At 35.8% G+C, this 26178-nt stretch overlaps 1 protein-coding gene across 47 annotated transcripts in view; it reads right to left on the bottom strand.

Annotated features, from left to right (window-relative positions):
* ank2 (ankyrin 2) overlaps positions 1 to 26178 on the bottom strand; it is a 217994-nt gene that overhangs the window by 52425 nt on the left and 139391 nt on the right. For 10 of the 47 annotated variants that reach the window (XM_062981314.1, XM_062981321.1, XM_062981291.1 and 7 more), the window contains 7 exons: positions 23425 to 23497; positions 21509 to 21653; positions 15671 to 15773; positions 14541 to 14644; positions 4929 to 5153; positions 1494 to 1648; positions 330 to 541 (listed from right to left, as the gene is read on the bottom strand). In XM_062981314.1, the coding sequence (XP_062837384.1) occupies positions 330 to 541; positions 1494 to 1648; positions 4929 to 5153; positions 14541 to 14644; positions 15671 to 15773; positions 21509 to 21653; positions 23425 to 23497 (1017 nt within the window). Of the gene's footprint in view, positions 1 to 329; positions 542 to 1493; positions 1649 to 2777; positions 2877 to 4928; positions 5154 to 10350; positions 10387 to 11532; positions 11575 to 14540; positions 14645 to 15670; positions 15774 to 18717; positions 18730 to 21508; positions 21654 to 23424; positions 23498 to 26178 lie in introns of all 47 variants that reach the window. The other 37 variants (XM_062981284.1, XM_062981278.1, XM_062981276.1 and 34 more) reach the window with 11 other exon arrangements.

Raw genomic sequence — 26178 nt, 5'->3', positions numbered from 1 at the left:
TAATATCATTTATGGTGACAATTGCAGTCACATTTTGAAAGTATGATGAAATAACCATACTTCCTAATCACTTGAAGGTTTCCCTTAAAAAAAGTTTTAATTCAAACATCAAAAACATTAATGCCAGAATATTGGCTGCAAAACTTGGTGAATAAATTCTTAAGCATTGTAGGATGTTGGCTCAACATTTGAAAACCAAAAATTTGGGGAGAGTGAATGCAAAACAAAGTAACCAGGATAACCGTAAAATCTTGGAATACGACAAAACTGCAAAATTGTAAAATAAATGTCAGTTAAAGAATCCAATGTCTTGCTTTGTTTCCTCTTACCTGAAGACCAACACGAATTCGCTTTGTAAGAGCTCCCTCTGGAAAGACGGCTTGTACTTGAGGTACTACTGTGCTACTGAGCACACCGCCTTCAGGTCCAATGAGGTTACTATCTTGTTTGATCCGTGACACTACTGCAAAGTAGTGTGGAAAGTCTCGAGTGATGATACGGCAAATGCGTTTCTTCTCCAGTTCTTCTGGAGTATCAAGTACTGAAAAAAAAAGAAAATATAGTTAAAACACGGATACGTTATACTGCTTAGATTTCCAGAAAGAGGACTATCTACAGACTTGTTTGTTTTATGACATAAGCAAAATTCCCAGAAAGAAATGCAGGAAGGATGAGAAAAGAGCCAAATAAACTTTACAAGAATTTAGACCTTATGTTTAATTTCAGGGCTACAATTCACAAAATCGCAGCCTCTTTAAATTCTGCCTAAGGAGGACCCATTATGGGCTGTGGTCTATATATGTTCAAGGATTCTTCCAGATAAAAAGGTCACATTGTTATGAGCTTATATCTAGAAAAAAGAGCTAATGTATTGATTGGAGTGTTCGATTAGCACTATAATATTTCAAAATCTTACCTTCTTCACTCATCTATTATGGTCACTGGATGATCTTGGACCAGTACACTCTTCTCAAACTATTATATTGTATAGTCGGAGGAAGGGAATACTGTATTTAATCCTCAGGTGTATACCATTTGAGAAACAGATTGCTGTTTAACCATTTGTCATAGTTGTTTTCTAACATTTCTTTACATTTTAATCTATTAACTTTTATTGACACTTCCAAATTATAACAATATCTGTATAACTAAAATACTAATTCTCAAAAAATAAAGAAGAGCAGACTGAACACTAACCAGTTCAAAACACCCAAGCTATAAAACCTGAAAGTCATTTCAAGCCATTTCTAAGAGTCTATTTTCAGTCCAATACAAAACACGTCAACTTATTTGAACAGATTAGAGACTTCTGTAAGTTTTGGAAACTCTGTCTTGGATAGTGCTAAGCATTCTAATTTATATACACTGACTTAATGTGGTGATTGAACACTTGAAGAGTTAGAGTTGCCCTTGATGTCAGAATTACTTCCAGGTAATTAGCTTTGCAACTGTAGTCTTAACTTCTTTAATTCCTTGCCTATCAAATAGTATACCTTCATCCATTCCATTGAGGATTTCATTTAGTTCATCCTCTGTATATTCACAGAAATGCTCCTTCCAGTTGTCTCCATTCTCACTGCGTAGGATCACCAGCTCCCTTTCTTTACCCCGCAGAGCCGCAAAATGGGGGATCTCGACAATCACAGGCCTGTTACAGCAACAGAGCTTGTTAAAAGATTATGATAACAAGGAAACAAGTTGATATAGAAGGGGTTGTTCTTTTTTTTCAGTCTGTTACAAAGTGACCTGGAATTCTGCCAGTTGCTTTGCCATTCCTGGATAGAATCCTGAAAGAAGCACACTATATAGCACTTCGGCACTGTAGATTGTTGTTATGACCAGTAAGTGTTATCCTCTCACTTTTTACCCACAAACAGTGTCTACTGTCCTTGCCAAAGTAGCAGGGTATTTAAAGGAATAGTAGGATTTGGGGTTGGTTGGTTGTTTTTTTCCAGATATGAGTAAAGCCCACACAACTGAAGTTTACTTTGATGTGTGGATCATGTGGAATCACATGTATCATGCAGACTCTACTGTTATGTATGTATATACATATATGGGCACTTTAAAGAAAAAAAATATGATCTTAATTATGCCAGCAAGAAAAGGCTAGAAGACACAAACCATTTCTAATCTGCACTGAATTGAAACTGTCTCTTTATTTTAACATATAATATTCAGATTTATACTGAATAAAGAAACTTTGCATTATTCTAAAAATGATAGATCAGAATTTTCCTCCTTGTGCACATATGGTATATATATTTCACCATAACATGTATTTTCCACTTTTGTAAAAACTATAAATACTTTGCGTATCAATAGTCTCACAAAAATAATTGAATTACATAGGCCATGTTACGTGTATCATGCTAAATACTATGTTATATCCAGTGTATAACATGTTAATATTGCATCTGCGACAAAGGAGGCAAAAAAAAGTATGCAGTAGATTCCATTAGTTCCAGTCCAGGTTGCTTTGCTACAGACGTCAAGCACATGACAGCTATAACGACTGGTACATTTTACAACTAGGAAGTTCTCATGCTAAATTAAAAGTGGAGGTCAAGGAATTTTAAGAAGAAAAGGTACAAACATATCACCAAAACAAAAACCACATACCACAAGGGCTGGAAAATGGTCCACTAAAGGTCAGGTATACAAAGTTTAAAATCACAGAAAGGGATAATGTCATGGGCACAATGAGATAAAAAAAATTGCAGAAGGAGAAGAATGGGAAGGCCAGCATCCATCAATTTGTTTTAAGTCTCTCCTACCCAAGAAATTTGGTCCCTGGAGGCCCCAGCTGAAGGATTCGGCTGACCAAACTTTCTCCCTCATTAAGTGGGGGAGGAGCCGTAGGCAGGTGAAGTTTACTGAGTACATCCAAAGCAGCAGTGAAAGAAAGAAAATAAATAAGCTTTATGTATTTATTTCAGAACCCCAGTGCCACTGTCTGCTTAGAATGGATTAAGGCTATACACTGAATGGTTTCTGTCTTGACTTATTCAGGTATGTCCCCACTGGTCACAAGAATTCATAAAAAGTGCCCTCACTCCCATGACTGAGGACCATTTTGTGTCTTCAGAAGATTTAGTGACATGTTAACCTTGCTTCTGAAAGTCATGGGAACAAGAACTAGCTTCTGATATTCATGAGAGCAAGATCTAGCTTTCAGGATTGACAAGCAAATGCATTTCCTTAAGACTTGGCTTGATTGGTTGGTAAGTTCTGTGTTTTAATTTCACTGCCAGGACACCACCCAGGAAAATGCTAGCTGTATAAGACATAGATTTCAAAAATTATATGAAAACTTTCAGCATATCTGAGTTTTCAAAGACATTGCCAACAAGCTTGAGAGGCGGAAAATCAGTTTTGATTTTATTGTGACAGAAGCAGAAACAGGTAGACAGAGGAAAAGAAGAACTGACAATTCTAAAATGCATTCTTATTTGGGAGTTTGATGTTTCTTTATTTAAACACTTACTTAATTTTGAAAGAAACTTCAAGTAAGACAGAATGAAACTGTTTAGTTCAGGGGTCCTCAAACTTTTTAAGCAGAGGGCCAGTCCACAATCCTTCAGACTGTTAAGGGGCCGAATTATCATTTGAAAAAAAAAAACCAAACCAATTCATATCTGCACTACACATGTCTTATTTGTAGTGCAAAACAACAACAACAATGAAAGAACAAAACAATATTTAAAAATAAAAACAATTTTAACCAACATACACCTATCAGGATTTCAATGGGAAGTGTGGGCCTGCTTCTGGCCAATGAGATAGTAAAGTTAATTAGGACTGTTGTTGTTGTGTGCCTTCAAGTCATTTCAGACTTTGGGTGAGCCTAAGTCTAAAACTGAGGGCGGGGGGCAGGTAAATGACCTTGGAGGGCTGCATCCGACCAACAGGCCTTAGTTTGGGGACCCCTGGTTTAGTTACAAAGCGGCATTTGCCCACAATTAAGGATTTTCTTGTTCCTCTACTGAAACATAGCAGGATCAAAATAACGGAGGAAATGGCTGTTGGGTTTGCCTGCTATGCTGCATAACATAGCCACCACCCAATTACTTTAACCCATCCTCAAAAATAAAAATTTCAAGAAAATTAGATGGATGTCCTGGGACCACAGAGCCTTAAAACATCATTGCTTTGCTTTGCAGTGTGTTTAGGTATACCCCTTTCCAACTTCTTCCTTATATTGGTTTTACAGCTGAAGCCATTCACTATAAGAAGAGGACGTTTCCTTTTATCGCCCTTCATATACGAGGAAAGCTAGCACTGATAAGTGAAATTGCTGATAAAAGAAAGGGAACTGAGAACTGTGGGTTTTTGCAGAAAATTGCTAAAACAAATGCAGCAACTATGATATTTCTGTGGGGCTCTACAATATAGAGAACAAAATGTGATTATAGAAGTTGTCCTTTTGTTATGGCCCTAGAAAAACTAGGTTTGTGCTTCCTAGGTGGTCTCAATTCCTGACAAAATATCCTTTGAGAGAATCCACCTGACGGCAACTTTAGGTTCTGCTCCATTTTTCAACAGGCATTACATGTGCATTTGTAACATTACTTTTTTATATAATTTACCCGTAAAAGTGGAGAATGAAATGAATTGACTATGACCACAAAGTGATTTTCATTTTAACAGCGAAATGAAGTAAAAGAATTACTCCATAAAAATACTTAACAATGCATTTTAGGGATTTGTGCATTTAATTAAAAGGCATACAATTTTCTTAATTTTTTGTTGGCATCACAGTGATTTTACCTTGTGCTGTGTAGACCAGCAGCATATGATACAAGATAATACCTTTACTCTTCCAGTGTTGAAGTAATAAACCATCCAAGCAGAAATTGAAAACAGAAGAAATGATTTACTTCATATAATTTTTTTTAAAAAACAAATCAACCTAAAAGCATTCTTACCCAAGAAACTGAGCACCAGACGGTCCAACCTCAATGATTCGGCTAGCCAACCCTTCTACTTCCACCATTGGAGGCATGGTGGCCAGTCTATGGCGTTTGACCAACCGGCAGGTAACTCGAGTTGGAGCAGTGCATTTCCGAGGTGGAATAATGATTCTAAGTCCGTTGTGCCTGCACCCCCGCATGGCACCACCTCGCGCATCCACCATAAAACTGACCAGGAAACTGAAAAAAAAAGAAAAGAACAGATTTGAAAGTCAGCCATAATTGTGTTTTCTCCATATGTCTGTTGGCTCCCCCTTAGTATCTAATAATAATAATTATGTGTATGTCATTCTCCTACACCCACATCTTTAAAGTATCTCAAGAAGTGCGACAATAACTAATATTGCTATGATTTTTTTTTCCTGGGAGCTAGCAATTAAATATTCAGCTGCATACAGGTTATACCCGGTTATCTGATCTATATTAGATGTTAATTGTAAGTGTTATGATAAAATAAGTTTCTAATTAATACTCTTATAAATTTGAATGCAGAAGACATTCAGGTACGAAGAAATTTTGGAAGATATTGGAAACATGACAAAGGTTTGTCTACATTGATTTTAGTCAGGTTTTTAACAAATAAACTTTACAAGAAGTCAAAGAGTGCATTTAAAAGTTGAAACAGCTGCTGCATTTGTGAATGAGTTTGAAACATCTCTTTTCCTAATAAAAAAATAAGCTAATATTGGGGAAAAAATGTAAACTGTCAGGATCTAAACTAAATTGTAAGCCTATAGAAATGTGGTTATACAATAAGTTTAAAGTAAAGGTAAATGGCAATGCCTTTCCCCCTTCTATCTGTTTTGGTAGTATAGTGGAAGCTTTCTTCTCCTCCTTTCTGCAATTCTATCTCTCAACCAAAAACATGTTCCAACCTTAAAAGGGGGCCTTGAACAGGCACTGGGAGCTACAAGGAAACAGGTTCCATCAGCAGAATGACAGCATTGGATCCTGCCCAGTATTTCTTTCCTTGGATTCCTATTTCCTACTCTCCTTTAAATACCATCGATAAAATCATTCTTTTTAAACCAAATGTTATGTTCTCAACTTGGGAAGGGAGAGGTCAGTTCCACATGCAATTATAACCAGTTGTTGAAGCATGCCAAAGTGAATGATGATGAAGAGCCACAATCTGCCACACTGGAGCATGCCATGCATCCTTGATCTTCCTTACTTTTCTTTTCTAAAACTGCCAATACTTTTTCCCATTCTGCACTGTTGCTTAGCATCCTTTTAAGAAAGAAAAACTTAGTGGCAAAGTATTTCTGAGCTTGCAGCTAAAGTGATAGGAAAAGTCTCCCATTCTGAATTTACCACTTCTCATAAATATTCAGCTATAGAAATGCAAATATAAATATATTATTTCTTTTAAGAATAAGAGTCATGTTGGTTGTGTGTCCATCGGCCAGATTATGAAATAAGATTACATCATATTTATTGGAAGATGTGCATGCATTTCTGATTTTTTTCTGCAAATGTTATGTGGCCAACTCTCATCTTCCCAGAAGTGTGCGTCTGTGCATTCTGATTTACAGGAAACAGTTACAAATTTGGAAATCTAAAAAAAAAATGTTGTGAAGAATATAGGCAGGATCTAGTGATAGAAATCATGTTACAATTTCTTGTTTGAAATTTTAAATGTATGATTTCATTTAAACCATTGATCTGCATTATATTACCATCATTTATTTTTGTTTTCACATAAAAGTTACATTTTACTTATGATTTATTCTATTCTTGATTTAATTTAAATTTGGAAATATCAATTAATGATTTTAATGGATATGTTTCACCTTAAAAGCATCACATTTTTATTTTATATTTCAGTAAAGTGGATCCTGAAATGTCACTAATGTAATTGATGAAATCTGTTTTGTTTTTTCTTTCTTTTGCTATCTCTTAAGGCCAACTTAATGACTACTAGATAGAAAGACTGCATTTTGTGACAAAAAAAATCATTTTAATTTTTTCCTAAGAGCCAACGAGGGCATTTAATAAACCACTTTTGCTATATTCTCTATAAGGAGTACAAGTCTAGAGCTTAATATAATTATTAATTAATAATATAATATAATATAAGACCTCTGGCTAAGGCAGTTTCTTTTAGTAAATTTCTTCCACTTTACCTTTCAGTATTCTAGTCAGCTCCTATGCTTTCTGCCTTTGATTTAAAAATGTTGATTTTTATATTACTGCCAAACCACACAGATTTTCTGTGCCTGCCACCTCACAAAAAGTCTTTTTGATTGGCCATAGTTGTTCCTACTGATGGAACTGAATGAGAAGCTTATTCAAGGCACATTTAGCAAGAAAAAAAATACTGCAGCTATTTTAATAAATGGCAGTTTGAACATTAGGATAAAGAAATTGCAAAACGAACACAAAACTCCTATAGCTAAAAATAACACAGGCTCAAATCCTACTGGGCAGTTACAAATGCGTAACTACTATAGTTATGTGGGTATGCAGTGATTACTGGCCCCAATCCCGCTCATTCTCATTTACCAGGAAGCAGCCACTGTGACCAGTGGAGGTCTGCTCCCCTGTCACTTGAGAAGTAGCTGACTGACATTCCCACTCCCATGAGTGATTCTTATTGCAACAGACATATTCTTATCTGCAACAGAAGCAGGATCCCTTTCACAATTTCCCCCTGTACTAGAGATTGCTCAAGTGAGTGAGGTGGAAATATCAATCAGCTGTTTCCTGAATAATGGGGTACAGACTCCAGTCAACTTGCAATTGCTGCTTTCTGGTAAGTGAGATTTGGAGACTTCCATGGTTCCTATGTGACCCTTAAACTCAGGAATATGTAGGGATTATGAATACTCTAGGATTCATATGTAACCAATTCTGGCTGAAAGCAGGATGCATAACATCAAAAGTCTCCCGGGAGGTTGTGTTCAGGAAGGGAAAATAACCTTTTGGGAGAGGAACAATAATCCTCCTAGTGTACAGTATATGATATACTGAAGAATCTACTCAATTGATCCCATACTTTTGAACCAGCACATCTCTTCCATGATGTGTCTTTCTGTGTGTGGAAGAAATGGCAATAGAAAACCCATATGAACAAAGATGTACACGAACAAGGAAATGGAAAAGACGTGAATATCCATGGATGAATACACAATTTATGCTTTACAGCAGGGGTGAGCAGACTGTGGTTATTAGGACTGTATACACAGAAGTGGGCTTAACCCCTCCAAACTGACCAAATCATTATGTATATGGAGGTCCAGTGTTCCAGGAAACATCCAGGAGCAGCATTTTCCCTTTTAACAGAAAATGTAGGACCTCATTGTGCTGTGTAACACACACATATCACAAAATCTTTGTCAAAACCAAAAAGTAGGCACCTGTTTTTGACATAGATCACCCTATGTATTCCCCACCCCACTGCTAACCGGGTGCCAGGGATTGAAGACTACCCCCAATAACAACCACAGTTGCCCACTCATGTCATAGGACTTTCAGTTGGATATACATGCAAAAATAATCCTCCATCAGAGCAAAATAAACCAGATCGGCACTCCTTTTCCTAGTTAAAAAAGCAATCTGACTTTAAAACACAACTGGCTTATATAGGATGGTACATTTAAGTTAGTTGGGAAGTAGACATGCTTCTCATCACACAGCATGGAAAAATAGTTCTCATTGGACCACATCACAGCCTTCCCACAGAAGGCCTTTTAAATTATATCATTTTAAATACCATCTCATGCAAGGAAACAGGAAAATAGCAGTAGCGAGTTAGTCACAGTGTGAATGTTAGATACAAGACAGCTTGATCAGGTTATTTCAGCACTTCTCAAGCAGACAGATAAGAAGGGGGCAAACTAGATATGCCATATTTTAGAGACACAAGAAAAATGAACAGACCAATCAAACATTTTATTAAAAGTTAGAACCCATTTCCTTGCATAAATTGGATGACTAAGGCTAATTCATGGTAATATTTAGATAGCAAGGACAGATTTCCTTCAGGTAACATGCAAACTGTGTTTAATTATGGGTGTCAATTTTTCCTGAACTTCAATAAGACATATATTTTCAATCAAGGGAAGGACTGTAACCCAAACATGGTTGTGGCGTTTTCAAACTGGTTACAACAAATTCTTTTTGAGATTGTCTTTTTTGCATGTACATGGTTGTGAGTTTGTTGAAGTAAATTTCAAACCATGCGAATAGGTTAGAAAGCACTCCTGAACAACCTATTTTTATAAAGACAGTATATAAATGCAGATTAAATTTTTGCTTCTAGGGAAATGTTACATGCCTTTAAAGAGGCCTAAGATCTAATTTAGAATGTTTCCTGTTCCATTAAATCAGTTTTCTCATACTTTTTATCCTAGAGAAATCTTTGAAAAAATGTTGAAGCCCCTGCATAAAATTTTTGATAGCTACAGCTCAAAAAAGGGTTTATTTTTTTCAAATCACGATCTATTGCAGAATCCCTACCAACCTCTCACAGAACACTAATGGCGTAACCCTTTCTTATACAGATGATACTACTATCAGGTAAAATTTCTTTGCAAGGCTGGAAGCACCAAAGCTTGGGTTCCATTCAAGAAAAATTTGGCGATATAGGGTGAAGTCCTACATGATCGAGCTCAAGGCAAGAGTTTGTCATGCAGGATTCTGTTCTGATTTTCCTATCATGGTGCCAAGGAGTAACTGTTGTGCTGTGATAGCAGAAACACATACACAATCAAACCACAGCCATTTATTTGCTGGTGAAGAGCAGGAGGATTCAGACGAGTATCTGGCTATGTTTCTCTTGCTGGAAGTCATCTGTAGGTATCATTCACTGAGATCTACTGGGATTCTCTAGAGCAGTGGTTCTCAACCTGTGGGTTCCCAGGTGTTTTGGCCTACAACTCCCAGAAATCCCAGCCAGTTTACCAACTGTTAGGATTTCTGGGAGTTGAGGGCCAAAATATCTGGGGACTCACAGGTTGAGAACCACTACTCTAGAGATCTCAGTAAGGTCCCATAGCCACACTTATCTGATCTCATCTGCTTTCCAACAGCAACAGCATAGCCATGGGTGGGAGTGCATTGTAAAGGGCTGAAGAACATATAATCCACTACAATAGCCAAGAAAAGACATTTGCCAGTATAAGATGGATTTATATCTGCCTATGGTACTAACAGGGTGGCAGCCTTTCTGTGAGGATTGCAGTGTTTAACTTCCCTTCTACACTGCAAAAAATGAGATTTCAACAACTTTCCAAGGAAAGGCTTTCTACTATACTAAATAATGAGGGTATCAAATTACTTGAACATCCTGAAATGAACAAATTAAAAGATGAACAAATTAAAAGGAAGACAAAGGGGAATCATGTGTTAAAAATGAAATTATATATAAGTTCACCTGCTGTTGTCATGTTCAAAACATGGAGAGGAGTGGCTGCAACAGAAGAGAGAATTTAGCAACAAAAAATATAGAGTAATGAATGAAACAAAAAGATGAAGAGAAGATGTTTTAAACCTGCAAAATGAAAGATGTAAAGGGAATATGTAAAAACAGATTACAGAAAGCATATGAAGGAGCAAAGTTGAGTGAAACAGAATGTTCTTCTCTGAATGGGAATTTGAGAATTTGCAAATTAGTTCTCCTGTGCAATGTTAAGGCAAAGTAACCAAGAACAAGTGCCATCACAAAAAGGATAACTAGATTTTACCTCTGTTTTAACAAATAGGGTACTATGAACAATAATAGTCTCTTTTGAATAGCACACATAGCAAATCCTATGTGTGTCAATCTAGCACTAACCAAACTGTAGTTGATTTATTTTTGGTTGATCTCATATGAGATTGCCAACCATATTAAAGTTTATTGAAATTTATTTCTATGAAGAAACATAAAACTGAATCTATTCAAGACTTATTTAAGTGGGAAGGATACAACTATCTCCAACTGTCCAGTGTGAACTTTGTTTGTCCAATTTGATTCTTCACTACTATTTTTTTTTACTGTTTAGTATCTTAACTGCCTGTTTAGGGCCATTTCCATTAACATTCACATACCTTAAGGGTTAAATCCAGTATAACCTTATGAAATTAACAGAACTTCAATTAGTCACAACTAATTTAAATGGGCCTATTGTTACATTTTACCAATATTTGATTTAGTCTAAGGTTTATATTTTATTTCACTTATCTTCTTGTAGTTCATTTATTATGAGTTCTTTTTAAAATAGATTTCTGTGCCTTTTCACCATGTATCTGTATTACCATGATTTTTTTCCTGTTTTCAGAAATTAGAAACCTTTTTCTTAGTTCACAGAAAGGAATTTCGATTTCAGTGATCTTAAATGAGTTGACTATTAAAGTAGCCCATTGTATAGTCATCAAATAATAGGTGAGTCAAATTTTAATGAATATATTTCAAACTATTCTTAAACAGTTTAGAACTAGTTTGGACATTTAGAAATTTATATTCCATTTATTTTAATATTAATGACCATGGCTTTCAGCTTCTAGCTGCTAGATCCTGTTTCCGCTGCTGTTTGTGAAGATAACACATAGGATATAAACAAGAAATATCATTTACCTTGTTAGCAATGATCCAATGTCCTTTTTTGAAGCCAGGCAGCTAAGAATAATAACTCTAATTATTTATCAAGTTTAAGAACTCATAATGTATATCCTCTATAGACTCTTCTCCATTCCAAATAAAGTGAGAAAAGTTTATAAAATTGTTCTGGGATCAGTTTTCACACAGCTGAAAAGTTTTCAGAGTGCATTCACAGTTTGTTATGAAGTATAAGAATAATGGGAGGGTGGAAACTCTGAGGATCAATATCTGAGCACTCTTTCATAAGAAAACTGTATGGTGCAGTCCTTTCTTCTAAGTTGACATAGCAAACTAACATGACTTAACAGACATAATCCAGCCAACTGTTCAGATCACATTTCCATGAGCAATATGTTGGAGAGGGAAAGAAATTCAGGGATAAAGCCTATACACACATAACCTCTATAGCAGTAGGGTGGGGAACCAAAGATCACAAGATTGAACCCCTGAGCATTTTTTATTAGCAGGGAGCGCCTACAGAAGGGAAAAAAATGTATAAATATTAAAAGTTTCCATTTCTTTTTTGGTGCCATTATACCTTCTCATTTATGAATTATATCCAGTTTCTTTCCTAAAATGTTTTGAGTTGTCCTCCTTTCCCTCTCCCTTGAGTTCTCCTCCTTCACTGATCACATATGTTGCATCTAGTCCTTCATCCATCACTGGAGAAATTTTCATCTATTTCCATTGAGCCTTATACACATTTCATTCTGGGTTAATATAAACTAATCTGTGGAATGGAATTAAAATTCTACAGAAAACTGGAGAACATAATTACAAAGCTGGGGTCCTCCATTTAAAAAAAATGCCTGCATTCAGCCATGGCTATGAAATTATTAGCAACTCCCCCTTGGACTCCTTGGTTGTTTCTAAATTCTTATGAACTATTTTTATAATTCAAAATATTTTAGGATAGCATCCTCATAAGGGGAAATGAACAACTGACTTTAATCACACAAGATGTGTATGCACAAACAACTCCAAACACTGAGGCAACTGCAGATTTAGGCATATACTGACATACAAAATACTTATTTAGTAAAATGTTCCAAGACTAAAATTGATCGAACTCTTCTGCATTATTGGTAAAGTATATTTAGCAGTTAAAACTAGCTGGTGAAAACAAAGCTGGCTGATGTCACATCATCTTAGTATCATTAATATTGCTGTTGACTGATAAACAGTCCACAGACCAACATGCCATCTTTGCTGTAAATGCTGTTCACTGGAGTCAATCTGCTCCTTTTGAATAATCACAGGCATTACCAAACTCAAACATCTGTTAAAATTATTTCTTGACTAAGCCACACACAAAAATAGGCTACCACACTGCACTTTTTAAGGTATATAAAATGTAAAATATAACTCTTGAAAATAACTTCACATGAAGCCAGTTAGTTCTGAAACGACAATAATCTGAAGAACAGTATTTTTCAGTTTGTTTGAATAGGTATGGTGCCCCCTTTTTTCAGGCTGTGAGAGCCATATTGATAAATCAGGCTTTTCAATTTAGCAAATGTTTTTCATAAATACTCTAGATGTCGAATTTTCTTTTTAGATGTCAAATTTTCACATTAGAATGAAGTGTTCCATAAGTACAGTGCAAACCTACAAATGATTATTCAGAGGTAAGCTTAATTGTATTTAATAGAACTTATTTTCAAGTAAATGTTTATAGGATTGCAGCCCAATACTACAATCTCTGATCTAGGTTTGAATTGACAAATATATGTTTAAAAGATAAGATATGTGATATCTAGAAAAAGATAATTATACGTGAGAAATATAAGAGATGTAGTATGTGAGTATACTTCCTTGCCTATCACTTCAATGAAGAATTGTGATGTCATCTACTTTTATTGAAGGGAATGAGAAATAATCTCTCAGTTTCAAGTGTTCTGTGCATTTATCTTCTGCTGAATCAGGACAACTTTTTGCAAATCTTTGCAGTTTTTAGCTCTGTTTAGTTGTGTTTCATTCATATAAGGTGTTGAGCCAGTGTGGTGGTACTATTGGGTCCACTGTAATGTTTTTCACTGCACTGCCATACATCTATACATTATCATGGAGGCTCACGTAAGAAGACCTGTAATGCAAACAGCTCTTCATGCATAAGCTCTTCATGCTTGTGCAAAAGCACTGGTTGCCTGGATGCCCAGATGACTACAGCTGCTCATATGAGCCTTCTTATGCAGTTAGTCAAGGGGCATTGCCAGTCCAATAGATGACACTGGAGTTAGGACCAGCAGCACATTCCCATTGACCCATCATACATATACAGCAGGAGGTTGGCAACTGCAGAGGGTGAAGATCTCAATTTTATCTCAGAGTCACACCAACACACCAAAGCCCCCACACTGGGGGTCCAAGTGCCAAAAGGGTCCATAATTTTATATATATTGTATAGCTTTTCCACATGGAGGGCAACTGAACAGGGGTTCCACTCTGTTGAAGTCTATACCTGATGAAAACCTGCTCAAAATTTCTGATAATTATAAATGCTACTCTTATGAAACTATTACAAAGACAGAATCAGAAATGTTAAACATCCATTGTTAGTATATATATTTTACCTTTCAAAACTATTGACATTTTATTTTGATGCAAAACATTTCAATTAATATTATCATATTAACTGGGTGAAAGCCATGGCATGCTGAGAGCAATTCCAATAGTTCATACTTCTATACAGAAAATCTAGGTCAGTCTTAAGACCTACACTAACAAGTTAAGCCAGTTTCGAACATGCTTAACTGTCATGACTCTTAAGAGAAAATCCCCTCTCAGAACATGCAAGTTGTCAACCTTTCCCACTAAAAGATTTTTCAAAGAGAGGATTATCATCACAGTTAAAGCTGCTTGGAACTGGTTTAAATTTGAAGTTTGGCTGAATGCTTTAAGCTGACCAGGTAGGATACGTATCTGAGCTAAGCAGTGCTTCACTCAGTTAATATTTTTCATCTTCTACTATATGGATAACTTACCTAGAATGTATAGGGCCATCATAAAGAGAAACATTGTCCAGGGTATCAGGACTCCAGCTTAAGTGATATGAAGTTCTTTCACCTTCTTTGGCCAGTGTGGTTACCTGAAAATGCATAGAAATGCTTTTTTTCTTGCCGTCCATTTCCCTTTATCATTCACAGCCAATATCTACCACACCCAAAATGGTTTCTAAGTCTCATGTGGTATTAGTTCCCTAAAGGATACAAAATTATTTGCATTCTGGGAAAGAACCAAATGTGTGATCAAATTAATGATCAAAATAATATTTATCCTCTTCAAGATCAATAAACAGATTACTGCTAGACCATTTAGACAGCACTGTAAAATATCTGTCACATTGTGATGTACCATTTTGGTGACAGTGCATTATCATACAAAAACAAATTGTACTCCAATATTATTGCCACTGCATAATTGATGCATGCAAAATATGTGACCTGTGAGCTAAAACAATGTCCACCAGCTACAGTATATTGGGATCTACTGGAATTTTGAAAACTCCTTGTTTTCAATTCCTAGAAGGTCAAAAAAGCAAGGGATAAGCAAAGTCGGTAGTAAGCTGCCTTATTTAGCTAATGAGCTACATTAACCTAACAATGTTGTACTATAGAGCTTAGTGAATACAATCATATTCTTATGAAATCCTGATGAGAAGAACTTTGGGTGAACTAAGATCTTTGCAGTTTGAAATTTGTTCTGTTTGAAAAATGTGCATGGGGTTTGGGGGGGGGGGGTCACAGAAAGCAAAATTTCTGCACAGAAAAGGCGGATTTGTCCACAGACTAAATCCCAGACTATGAGCAATCCTTGAGAACTGCAGTTTTAGATGTTCTCGTAAGAAAAATGCTTAGGTTAGTTATTCTTGCCCGTGAATTTTATGAAGACTGACATTCATAGTTGAAACCCCTCTTCCATAATAACTCTGAACAGAAAGTAATATTACTGAAGGAGCAAACAATTCAATTAAAACAACATCAGCAAAACCACAATAACTCAAGCTAGACTAAAATAGGATTAATACTACAGTAATAGGACAAATAACAACAAATAAAGGATAGCAACATGTAAGCTACCAGACTGACACACCAAATTATCACAACTGCCTCACCTGGTGGCTGGGGATAACAACTGCATCATCAATCATGGTGCTGTCCCTCAGATAGGAGATGTGGCTCAGCGTATGGGACTTGTCTGAACTGAAAGATCGCAGGCTGGTAGGTTGGTAACATTATCAGCGGTAGAGATGGTGTTTTGAAGATGAGATTGTGGACAGAGCAGAGCAAGGGATTGGAAAAAGCATGCTATTAGCAAATATGGTGTAACTTCCAGGGGGATAATATTATTCCTTTGATAAAGCCTTCCACCTTTGTCATGTCAACATTCTTAGAGGAGATTGAGCAATGTTGCTCTCTCTTTTTTCATAATTAAAATCTGTTTAATCCTTTGTATAGAGAAGCTTCAAACAGTGTCACTGTATAGTTGAACAGCTCCCCTTCCATCTAACGTTAAAAAAATATGAATTACTTCTTTGTCCTGTTGAAGAAACATGATTCGATAGTCAAAATTTTGAGGAAATGTTCAGTACCAAAAAAATGTCCCATTGCTGATCAAGGGTAAACTACTTTCCATCCCCTGGAAGGTACACAGAAAAGGATCAGCCGTATGCTTTTTGGCAAAGCAGGATTTCCCTTGTACAGCAAATAAGCAATAAAAACATTGTTATTTCCATGTGTACACAAAGCGCTACATAAAATCATTTGCTGAAGCAACGAAGAAGTGCCAAGCAAAAATAAGCTACTTCCACATATAACTCAGGTCTAATTGGACTGAAAATCAAAGGACAACACAAACCAATGTACATGGGGGGGGTCTCTGTTTCAGTTACGTACTTCAAATACTAGTTTTGAAGCTTAAATCACTAAAACTATCAACAGACTATGGGAGTAGTAGGCTTGCGAGCAAATAGTTGATATGTTTCTAGTTGCCTAGAAACATAACGTTAAGAAAAATGAAAATTTCAGATGCAATTGCGCATCAAAATTTATCCAAGTAGTATAATTTATCACTGTATTATCTTTAAATGCCTCACATATTCATAAAAAGTACAAATCTTGTTTATTAAAACTGTGTAGAACAAACATTATTTATCACACCTTCTAAATATGACATACATGTCATACAAATATTCTGTGCAGTTGCTTTCAACATCTCTTATTTTGTGACTTATAGTTGCAATTTTCTTTGCAGTTACAGCTAGAATGGTCTTGCCATTTTTGACAGGATTAAATCATGAAATTCAATAAATAGATTTCTATTGATGTTTTGAATCCGAACTTCGTTATTTTTGTTCAATTTATGGAAGCAAATACATAACAGGGATTTTTTGCCTTTCTTTCCAAGGATGCCATCTCTTGCTTTCCTCCCAAATGGTGGCTAGAAAACCCTTTGTGGTGGTATATGGTTGTCATATGGAGATGTTAGTGGAAATATAAATAGGATCCAAGTCTTTTAGAGTTTATGAAGTTTCTAAAACATCTTTTATATTTTATATATAAGTGTATAGCTGTATGTAATATCTGAAAAATGTCCTGATTGATTCAAAAACTGCAGATGCACAATACAGATTTGTATTATAGATTGTGACATTTAAATAATGGGATACATGACTTGCATTGTAATTCTCCTGTCTTCTTAGTTGTAAATCTGTCATGTTCATTCTCACATTAGTAAGCATTAGAAATGAAGTCTTAATTTAGTCTGAATACACTATAGAAGTTAGAGACAATATAATAACTGTCAAGGATATTACAATTTTAACTGAAGGACTATTTTGTGGTGAATTATCTTTAAAGAGTTTTAATATTTTGAAATCTAAGAAAGAAATAGCAGATATGAGAGGGCTCAGTTTCATCCAAGATCATGAATCTTCTAGTCCTGATCCAACTGGGAGATGGGGTGTAGAGAATATACTATTAAGTAAAATAAAAAAACAATACAAGGAGCAAAGATATGTCATCCAGCTCAACCCTCTGTCTTGAAAACTTTATTCTAGACCAAAACTGCTTGGATGGATAAGCATTTGCCTCCTTTAAACATCCTTGAAGCATCTGCAGCGGTGTGTCAATCAAGGTTGAGAAAGACTATGCCAACAAAAGTCAAGGCCCTGCTTCTCTATTAATGGGATGTCTTAATAAGGTACCCCCTTCAAAAATAAAGCAGAGAAAAGCCCAAGCCTATAGTGTGTCTTAAAAAAGAAATAGTATTAAAAAAATCCCAAAAAACCAAAAACCCACATCTAAATCCTTCAGCACCTATTTGATTGAAGGTCCTGATGCAGTTATACCATTACGTCCCTGAAGAGACAAATTCAGTCCTTAGCCAATGGTAGCTGTACAAAAATTACAGACATTTGTGATGAGACAGGGTCAATATTCCACTAAGATTCTCAGGCCATGGACTAAGACACTGCTGACTGTAGCTACTCTACAACATATTTTAAGAATGTACTGCAGATGCATTTTAGTTTGCCTGACAAAAATCAAGGCTGTTCCTGGCTGTTCCTTTTCAGCATCTAATTAACCATTTATACTTGTAACCATCTTACTTCATTTCTGATCAATATCTCTTTTCTCCTTGCATGTCTTGCATGAAAAAGCTCAGCCTGCAACAAACTTGCATTGGCACAGAAACATGACTTGCAGTATAATTACTTGTGTTTGTCAGAAAAAGCTATTCATCCTTAATATCGAGAAAAGGAATAGATATTTTCTTATCTATTTAAGAAGTATCAAATGATTCTTCCGTTTTTTCCTTCTGGTGTGACAGTTATATCAAAGCTAAACATTGGCAATTCAAAGACTAGTGTCAGAGGAACTTTTTCTCTCCATGGAAGTTTGTAGTTTTGAAGTATGTGATTAGCAAGAGGACACTTGCATTTGGTGTCAGCCTTGTACAGGCCACAAGAGAGAGTAGTAAAGTCCACAGTGAGACAATCACTAATTGCAACCATTGCGGCATTTTACTTGTACCACAAAACTAACCAACTTGAATAAATAAAAACCTTTCAGATCCTTAAGTAGGACTGCAAACTATGGAATCAAATACATAATGACAGATGGCAGGAGAGAAGAAGTTGTCATGCTGCATAATACTTACCTGGGCATAGTGCTATTGAGAGCATACAACAAGGGAAGAGAGAATAACAAATATGGAACACAATTATGAAATAAAAGCCAGATATCCAAAAACTGAACTCCTTAAATGAATCAGTTCGAGGAACACTGTGTAGTTAATGGGCCAAAAGAGTAATGTTTCCCAGAGCATGAAAAGGCAGCATATCTGCTGTACTGCATTAGCTTTTCTTGCTCATGAAAGATGTATTTCTTCAAGAAGACCACACCATTTACAATGAATAGACATTTGCTCTGGCAAACTAAAACTTTCAAATGAAATATTTTTCTTCCTAAATCTTCTGTTGATTGCTTCCACTTGAATTCAGCTGGAAGAAATGACAACAGATGTTTGTTTTCCAATATCTTGAAGCTTTCCTTGCAAGGTCATGCCAGGAGCCTAGTTTTCTCCTGATTAACTTTACAAAAAAAACACAGCATGTACATAAGGAAGTATGTCATTCAAGATAGTTTATCATTGTTTCTTTTATTTAATCTGAACAGAGCTAATGAGGCTCTGGTTACAATGCTTGGTTAAAAACTGCAGGCAGCAAGAGGATTAAAAAAATAATCTGGACAAGATTAAAACACTAATGTGCGGCCCTGAGAGAAGGTGAATGGACGAGACCTAAAAATATCCATACCTGATTGCATTTCCCTAGTCTCTTATTTGTGCACCACTGCCTTGTTCCTGCATACATATGGCGTTATGGCCTAAATCTAACATGACACAGCCGGATCAGTTTTTTTCCCCTTCTTTCCTGCAGTCTTCTCTGGTTACAAAAACATGCTTCAAAAAGCTTTCCTGTCTTCCCAAATGGGGATTTTACAGCTAACAAGCAGATCTTCCCTATATGCCTGCTTCTGCAAGCAAAAAGAAGTGAAGGTTTTGGTGTACTATTTTTTAAAAACCCACAATATAAATTAGAATACTTCAACTTGATATTTTGGCAATCTAGATGAAGTCTCTATGAATAGCTCGGCAATGAGGGAAAATCTACCAATTACTTTCTTAGCAGGGAGCTGGAGCTGATGGAGTAGAGTCTTCCAGCTCTAAAATTCTAGTATTGTATGATTCTGTGCTGCTTATAAAACCCAAGAAGAGTACTGCTGAATAAGATTAAATACGTATACAGGACAGCATTCGGCAGTTATAGTGAACAACCAGATACTGATAATGTCCAGCAACAGCATATATGCGCAACAGCAGCTTCCTAATCATGTTACCCTAAAAGTGGGATTCTCATTATAGGTACTTAGCCCAGGTTCTAGTAAAAGCAAAAGGTGTCTGTTTTCTTCATATTGTGCATAATAGTTTAGATGTCTGTGATATGATAGTTTGCATCTCTTGTTTCTTTTTGGTATGGGGGAGTTACCTGAGCACCTTAATCATGGCAGCACCTTAATCAAGGCTGCCCCTTTCTACACATTTTCTTATATTTTCTGAGTGGAAGCTGCCATAAATATACACAAGGTTCCAAACATAGTTGCATCACAGGCATATATGTAGTTATCATGTTGTCACTGTCCATCCTGGTCTTTACCACTTAATGCCCTACCAAACTTAACGGTATCTGTTTTGCACAGTTGTTAGTCCTATTCTTTGTTTATGTAATACAACTCTTAGCCCTTATTCTCCAACTCTGTGAGTTCTCAATTGCAGCATGAATTCTGCACAAGTAGAACTGGTGTGATGTAATGCAATTTATATTTCAATGCTTGTTTTTGTGGGAAAAGACATCAGATCATTATGAGTTGGGAATAGTTTCCTGTATTTCCTGTTGCTGCTGAAGTGCTAAATATATTTATGTCACAGTATGTTTTTTCCTCTCTTTTACCTAAAAACATCTGTTTCTTCAGAAATGGCAGTTTCAAGGACTGAAGTAGTAGATTAATAACTTGCATGAAAGAAACGCCACCATATTACTGCCTATTTGTTGCATATGGTACAAGATCAAATAGAAATACAAATGTGTAATGTCATAAAAAAGAATTTCTGAAAAAATCAAAGGCAACTTCTGTTTCTAATTCTCAACAAGATATGTTTTCTTAAAATATTAAGACAGGTCATTGTGGTTCATTAACTCCAACAAGATTTCTCACCCCTAGTGTCAGGACAAGGCAAGGAACCTTTATTTTGATGAGATTTCCACAATTGATGCTAATGTCTTCTCTTTGTGGATAAAAGTAAAGCATCACAGCAAGGACAAAATGGTTGGCTTATAGACTGAAAATATCGAAACAACACTTCCGATGCTTCAGACTTTTCAGAATCCATGTAATAAGGCAGCAGCTATTGTAATTTAACTTTGCAACTTTGCAAGAAATCATTCTTGCAAAAACAAAACTTCTTTGGGATAGAGAATATTGTACTGTATCATAGGCGAGGGTGAAATGTTTGCAATTCCTCATTAGCAGGATGAAGACAAGTGAAGATTTATATCCCTGAAGCTAAATTTAACATCCTGCTTTCTTGAATCAAACCTATGAACAAAGGTAACATGGTTCAACACCTGGAGCAAAGTACAAGTAGTGGAGAGGCACAACACAGAATTTTGATATTGGATACTTCAATGTCAACTTTATGTTCTGGGAAGTGATTATACATTTAGGGAACAGTTCTCCACAGGATATATACTCATCTAGGTATAAAAGCCCATGTCTAACAGAGCAGAAGGCTACCCTCTGTGGCCTAGGAAATAACTAAAATCCATCCACACACTAGGTGCCTATTCAGAAAAAAGATAGATTAAGGGGACAATATATAAATTTAATACCTGTCAGATCGGCCTTCTTCCAGGCTGTGCCTCAGGTAATTCATACAACCTATGAAGTGGCTGCTAGGTAAGGAATCATCACCTAGTTCTTTCAAGTCTTCTGGTCTAAGATATTCTCCCCCGTCTCCAGTCATGGTATCATCGCCTGAAGTAAAAAAAACAAACAAACACAAATTCACATGATCAATTAGTAATGTTACCACTGTTCTTGAATCAATTTATTAGATACTTCAGTCCACTTGAAGTACAAATACAAACTATTAATAAACATGAAAAACACTGGCATGTTAAGAAGAATCAAATCATTGCTTTAACTTTTGTCATTGCTGATATCAATCATTGGGCAAGCTTCAATGTCGTTCTTTTCCACAAATAATTGGTCAGACACAGCTAGCATCTGTAAGAAACTCAAAGATTGTATACGCACTTGCTTTTAAAATTATTTGAGTTTTTATGACACTTTTTGTGAAATACATGAATCTCATTAATGTGTAACAAAAGGCAAAAGGGGAGCAGTGTGATTACATTAAGAAATTTCATAGAAGCATTCCATGAGAACACAGAAGCTGAAAAATACTGGAATACAAAAAGGAATAATGATGATGATGATGTCTTTATTTGTACCCTGCCTCCATCTCCCATAGGGACTCTGGGCAGCTTATACACACAATAGTATCATAACATATACAATACAATATGATAATGTATCAATCAGAACACAATAGAAAATGTCACCATATTTGAGGTTGGAGTGGTTGGGTTTTTTTAGTGCAATGGTCTTCAACTAAGCTGAAATAGCCCTTCAAATAGATATAGTCAAGCATGGAGGCTGATATTTAGCTAATTTAATAGTGTTGTTAGTAAAAAGGGTATTTCAGATTACTTTAAAAAGAAATGAAACAACTGTTAACACAAATGGAAGCCTCCTTACATGGTAAAGATGACCCTGTTCTTAAGATATTTTATCCAACACTCCTTGCCTTGCCATCAAATGGAAATCAGTCACAGAAAGAAAGATTCCCCTCCCTTCAATTGAAAATCCACCATCTTGGGCCAATTTGGGGTTTTATTCAGTGGATGTATGAAGTGGGAAATTCATTCTAAAAAGATAGATTTGTTCACATAATATTGGATGTTGCCCAAATTCCTATGAATATAATGCGTTCAGGAGTTGTACTTTTGAAAAGTATTCATTTGCATTATGGTCCTGTCTCCAACTGCTTTCTCGCTAACAACCAAAGTTAAAGCATGGAGAGATTTACAGATTCATTCATCATGTGAACTTTGCCTAGAGAGTGTTTGTAACCATAGCTACCATTCAGTTCAGCAGTTTAGACTCTATGATATGGCTTCTTTCACCAGTCATGCTGTCTGGTTTAAGACCCAAATAATTGGCAGTTAGGTGATTGCAGATGAATGCCATGTTATGTCAGCCATGCACACACACAGCCCTGAAAGGCCCTTAGGGGAGAGTGGGAAACTGAGCTGCTAAAATGAAAAGACTGAATATCTGTTTTTGCTCCACAATAAGAATGGAAGCTTCACACAGAAGTGGTTTCCTAGCCATTGTCTAAAAAGGAGAAATATACTGCACCTGAAATAACTGTATTAGAGATAGAGAATGTCTGTAGTGTCTTTTGGAAGCTGTTTTAATGGAAAAGCTACACTTCAAAAATGTTCAGAGCACGCTGTATTTAACATTGAATCCGGTAAATAAAAAACATATTTTAAGCTGAAAATATTTGTGTAAGTTCCTTCAAAATATGAATCTGGTGTAATTTTTTTTTAAAAAAAATACTCTGTCAAAATTACACTTTCTACACTGTGGAATCACCATGAACAACTGATAATTTCTAAGAATAGTACTGAATCAAGCTGCTTTATCTATGGAGTTATGTGAACCATGGAAAGCTTACCCTCCTCATCAGAAACATCTAAGACTTCACTCATGGTTTCTGGTACATTGAGTTTGTGTTTCTCAGTTACAGTCTGCAGAAAAAGAGGGAGAAAAGAAATTAATCAATAGGTTAATTTGGTGAAAGTATCAATAAGAAACACTTAAATTTCAATGACCTTATTTACATGAATCTAATGCTCACATTTTTTGTTTTAATTACCTTGCCAACATTTCAGGGCCGTAGCCAGAAAAATTTTTCGGGAGGAGTTTTGAAAATTTCGGGGGGGGGGGGGGGTGAACCCCTGACCCACCTGCCCCCTGGGTTCAGACTTGTCAATATCTGCTTGAGATAGTGCCTGGAGGGACTCTTAATGTTTTACGTCTCATAGACTTAGCATGGGGATTTGGTTAACCAGTTAAAATTCATGAGTAAACCATGTTTTTTTTTAACCTGAAAAATTTCAAGGGGGGGGTTGAACCCCTAACCCCCCCCCCCCTCGCTACAGGCCTGAACATTGTGGTCTGCATTAAATTTTTGTCATACGGTAATCTTGGTGCTGAGTCAAACCAAAAGGGGAAGCTCCTTCAGGAACATCTGAAGCTTCTATTTGAGGAACACCATCTCTAATTTAATGGCCATGGCTCAATGCTATTAAATCCTGGGATTTGTAGTTTGTTGAGGCATCAATGTGCTTTGGCAGAGAAGGCTCAAAACCTTGTGAAACTGGAGCCCCATGATTTCATAGCATTGAACCAAGGTAATTAAAGTGGATTCATTCTATAGCATAAATGCATTCCAAAGTTTTATTTTTTCATTGCTGGAAGCTTTGGTATTGTAAATTACGAAGAGTGCATGTTTTGATGCTGCACATTACATTTGGTAGCAAATACTGTTTTTGGTTTCAGAGTTTTGAAAATTGAGGAGCACATTAGATTTGACAGTGCATTAGATTCAAGTAAATACGTATATGTTCTGCAATTTTCAGATTTGATATTTTCTGCATATAATAGGTTTTTTCTAATAATTAGTTTAATAAAAATGGGTACATGCTGTGAAAAGCAGGCGTTTTTTTAACAACTGGTTATAGTTTTTAAATATCTCTAGCACATTTGTTCATTGACAATAAATGCAAAACATCTCAAATTTTTGGTTACAGGCTAGGTTCTAAAACAAATTAGGTAATGTCTACAAAAAAGCCCTAATTTTTAGGGAGCATCTGGAAATGATTGAAATTGTAAAATAGTTTCAACAATGCAAAAAATGCAAACTGAAAAAATATGTTGAATGAGAAGAACATCTGATTAGTCTATATATCTACAATATCAACTGCATTGGATTTTCATACTTTACACATATTTTGTCAATAGTTTGTTAAAATGATTAAGTAATAAGAATAATTCCATATTCTGATGTAAGCATATACATTTATACATTTTCTTACAAGGATAAACAGACTTAATAGGTTATAGAAAAGAAAATAAGATAATGAAGCTTGAGAGGACATAGAATTTGAGTATGTTTTCTGAAGAAAGTATAAAATTGCATTATGAGCTATGGGTAGGTTTCTGTATGAAACTAATGGTGTGGAATTGTAATTTAAAACTGAAAAAAACCTTAAGGAAAGGTAAATTAGAGTAAGAAAGCTATGAGCAAATGAACAAATATTTCAAAACAAAAACACCTGATTGTCAGTTTAGGATATTAGCCAGAACCTCTTTGAAGTCACACAAAAGCAAGAATGGACTAGAATATGAATAAGCAAAGCAGACTGAAATGGGCTGACATAGATCCAGGTATTGACTATAGGAGATAATGCTTTTGGAACATGGCCTTACAGCCCAGAAAACACACAACAACCCCACTGACTATAGGTTTTGATAATTATTGGTTGATTGGTTTGAGTAATAGAAATGTACAGAATGTAACTATATTTGAAGAAGCAAACTTATTTTGTTTAACCTTGTTAGGGGATAATTCAGTTCAGCATTTGGAAGGATGGATGGCAACCTCAACAATAATTCAGGACAAGAGGAAGCTACTACTTCTAACATGTTTCAAAGGCAAGCTAAATATTTTTCTTTAGGAGATGGTCCTGAAACTCAAAATAGAACACTTTCTAATTTATGGTTTGTTCCTTTTCTATAAATACCAAGGTTGACATTCTTGCCAGATCTGTGAATCATGTTGGCACCCAATATAAAGATGACACATTTTAGTTTGAAACATTACTTGTCTTTGGATGAGAGACTTCAGTTTACTCTGTTGGGGTACTTCCACCACGATTTCTACCTTTCAATCACTCTGCTTCAAACGGAATTTTCAGGGCATCCATTTTCAACATTTCCCATTTCTATCTTCCCTAGATCTTTCCACTGGGCGTCCATTTTACATCGTTTTTCTTATTATAAATAATATGTCAAGGAGGAAAAGACAAAATATGTAATGCTTTGAGTTCTCCATCAAGAAGCAGTCTTCCAGCAGAGGCAGGGGGTTTCTAGAGTGGTGGACAATGGTTTTGCCTTCAATGTTGGGTCTGTCACTTGCTCTCAAATAAATTATCACTGTAATGATAGCATAATTATGTCTAATATTTTGGTATAGCAAGACAAATGAATTTTTTACATTTTATATTTGATATAATAAAACCACCTTAGATAGACATTCCAAAAATTAATAATGTTGAATTGGTAGGAATTAAAATTGCATTATGGTTTTAGTATGCTTTACAATCTCATCAGATGGACAAAATTGCCTATCCTATGACACTTGGAC

Source organism: Anolis carolinensis, chromosome 5, assembly GCF_035594765.1.
Source record: "Anolis carolinensis isolate JA03-04 chromosome 5, rAnoCar3.1.pri, whole genome shotgun sequence".
Taxonomy (NCBI): domain Eukaryota; kingdom Metazoa; phylum Chordata; class Lepidosauria; order Squamata; family Dactyloidae; genus Anolis; species Anolis carolinensis.
Note: the sequence above shows the minus strand (reverse complement) of the source record. Positions and strands in the feature narration are given on the sequence as shown.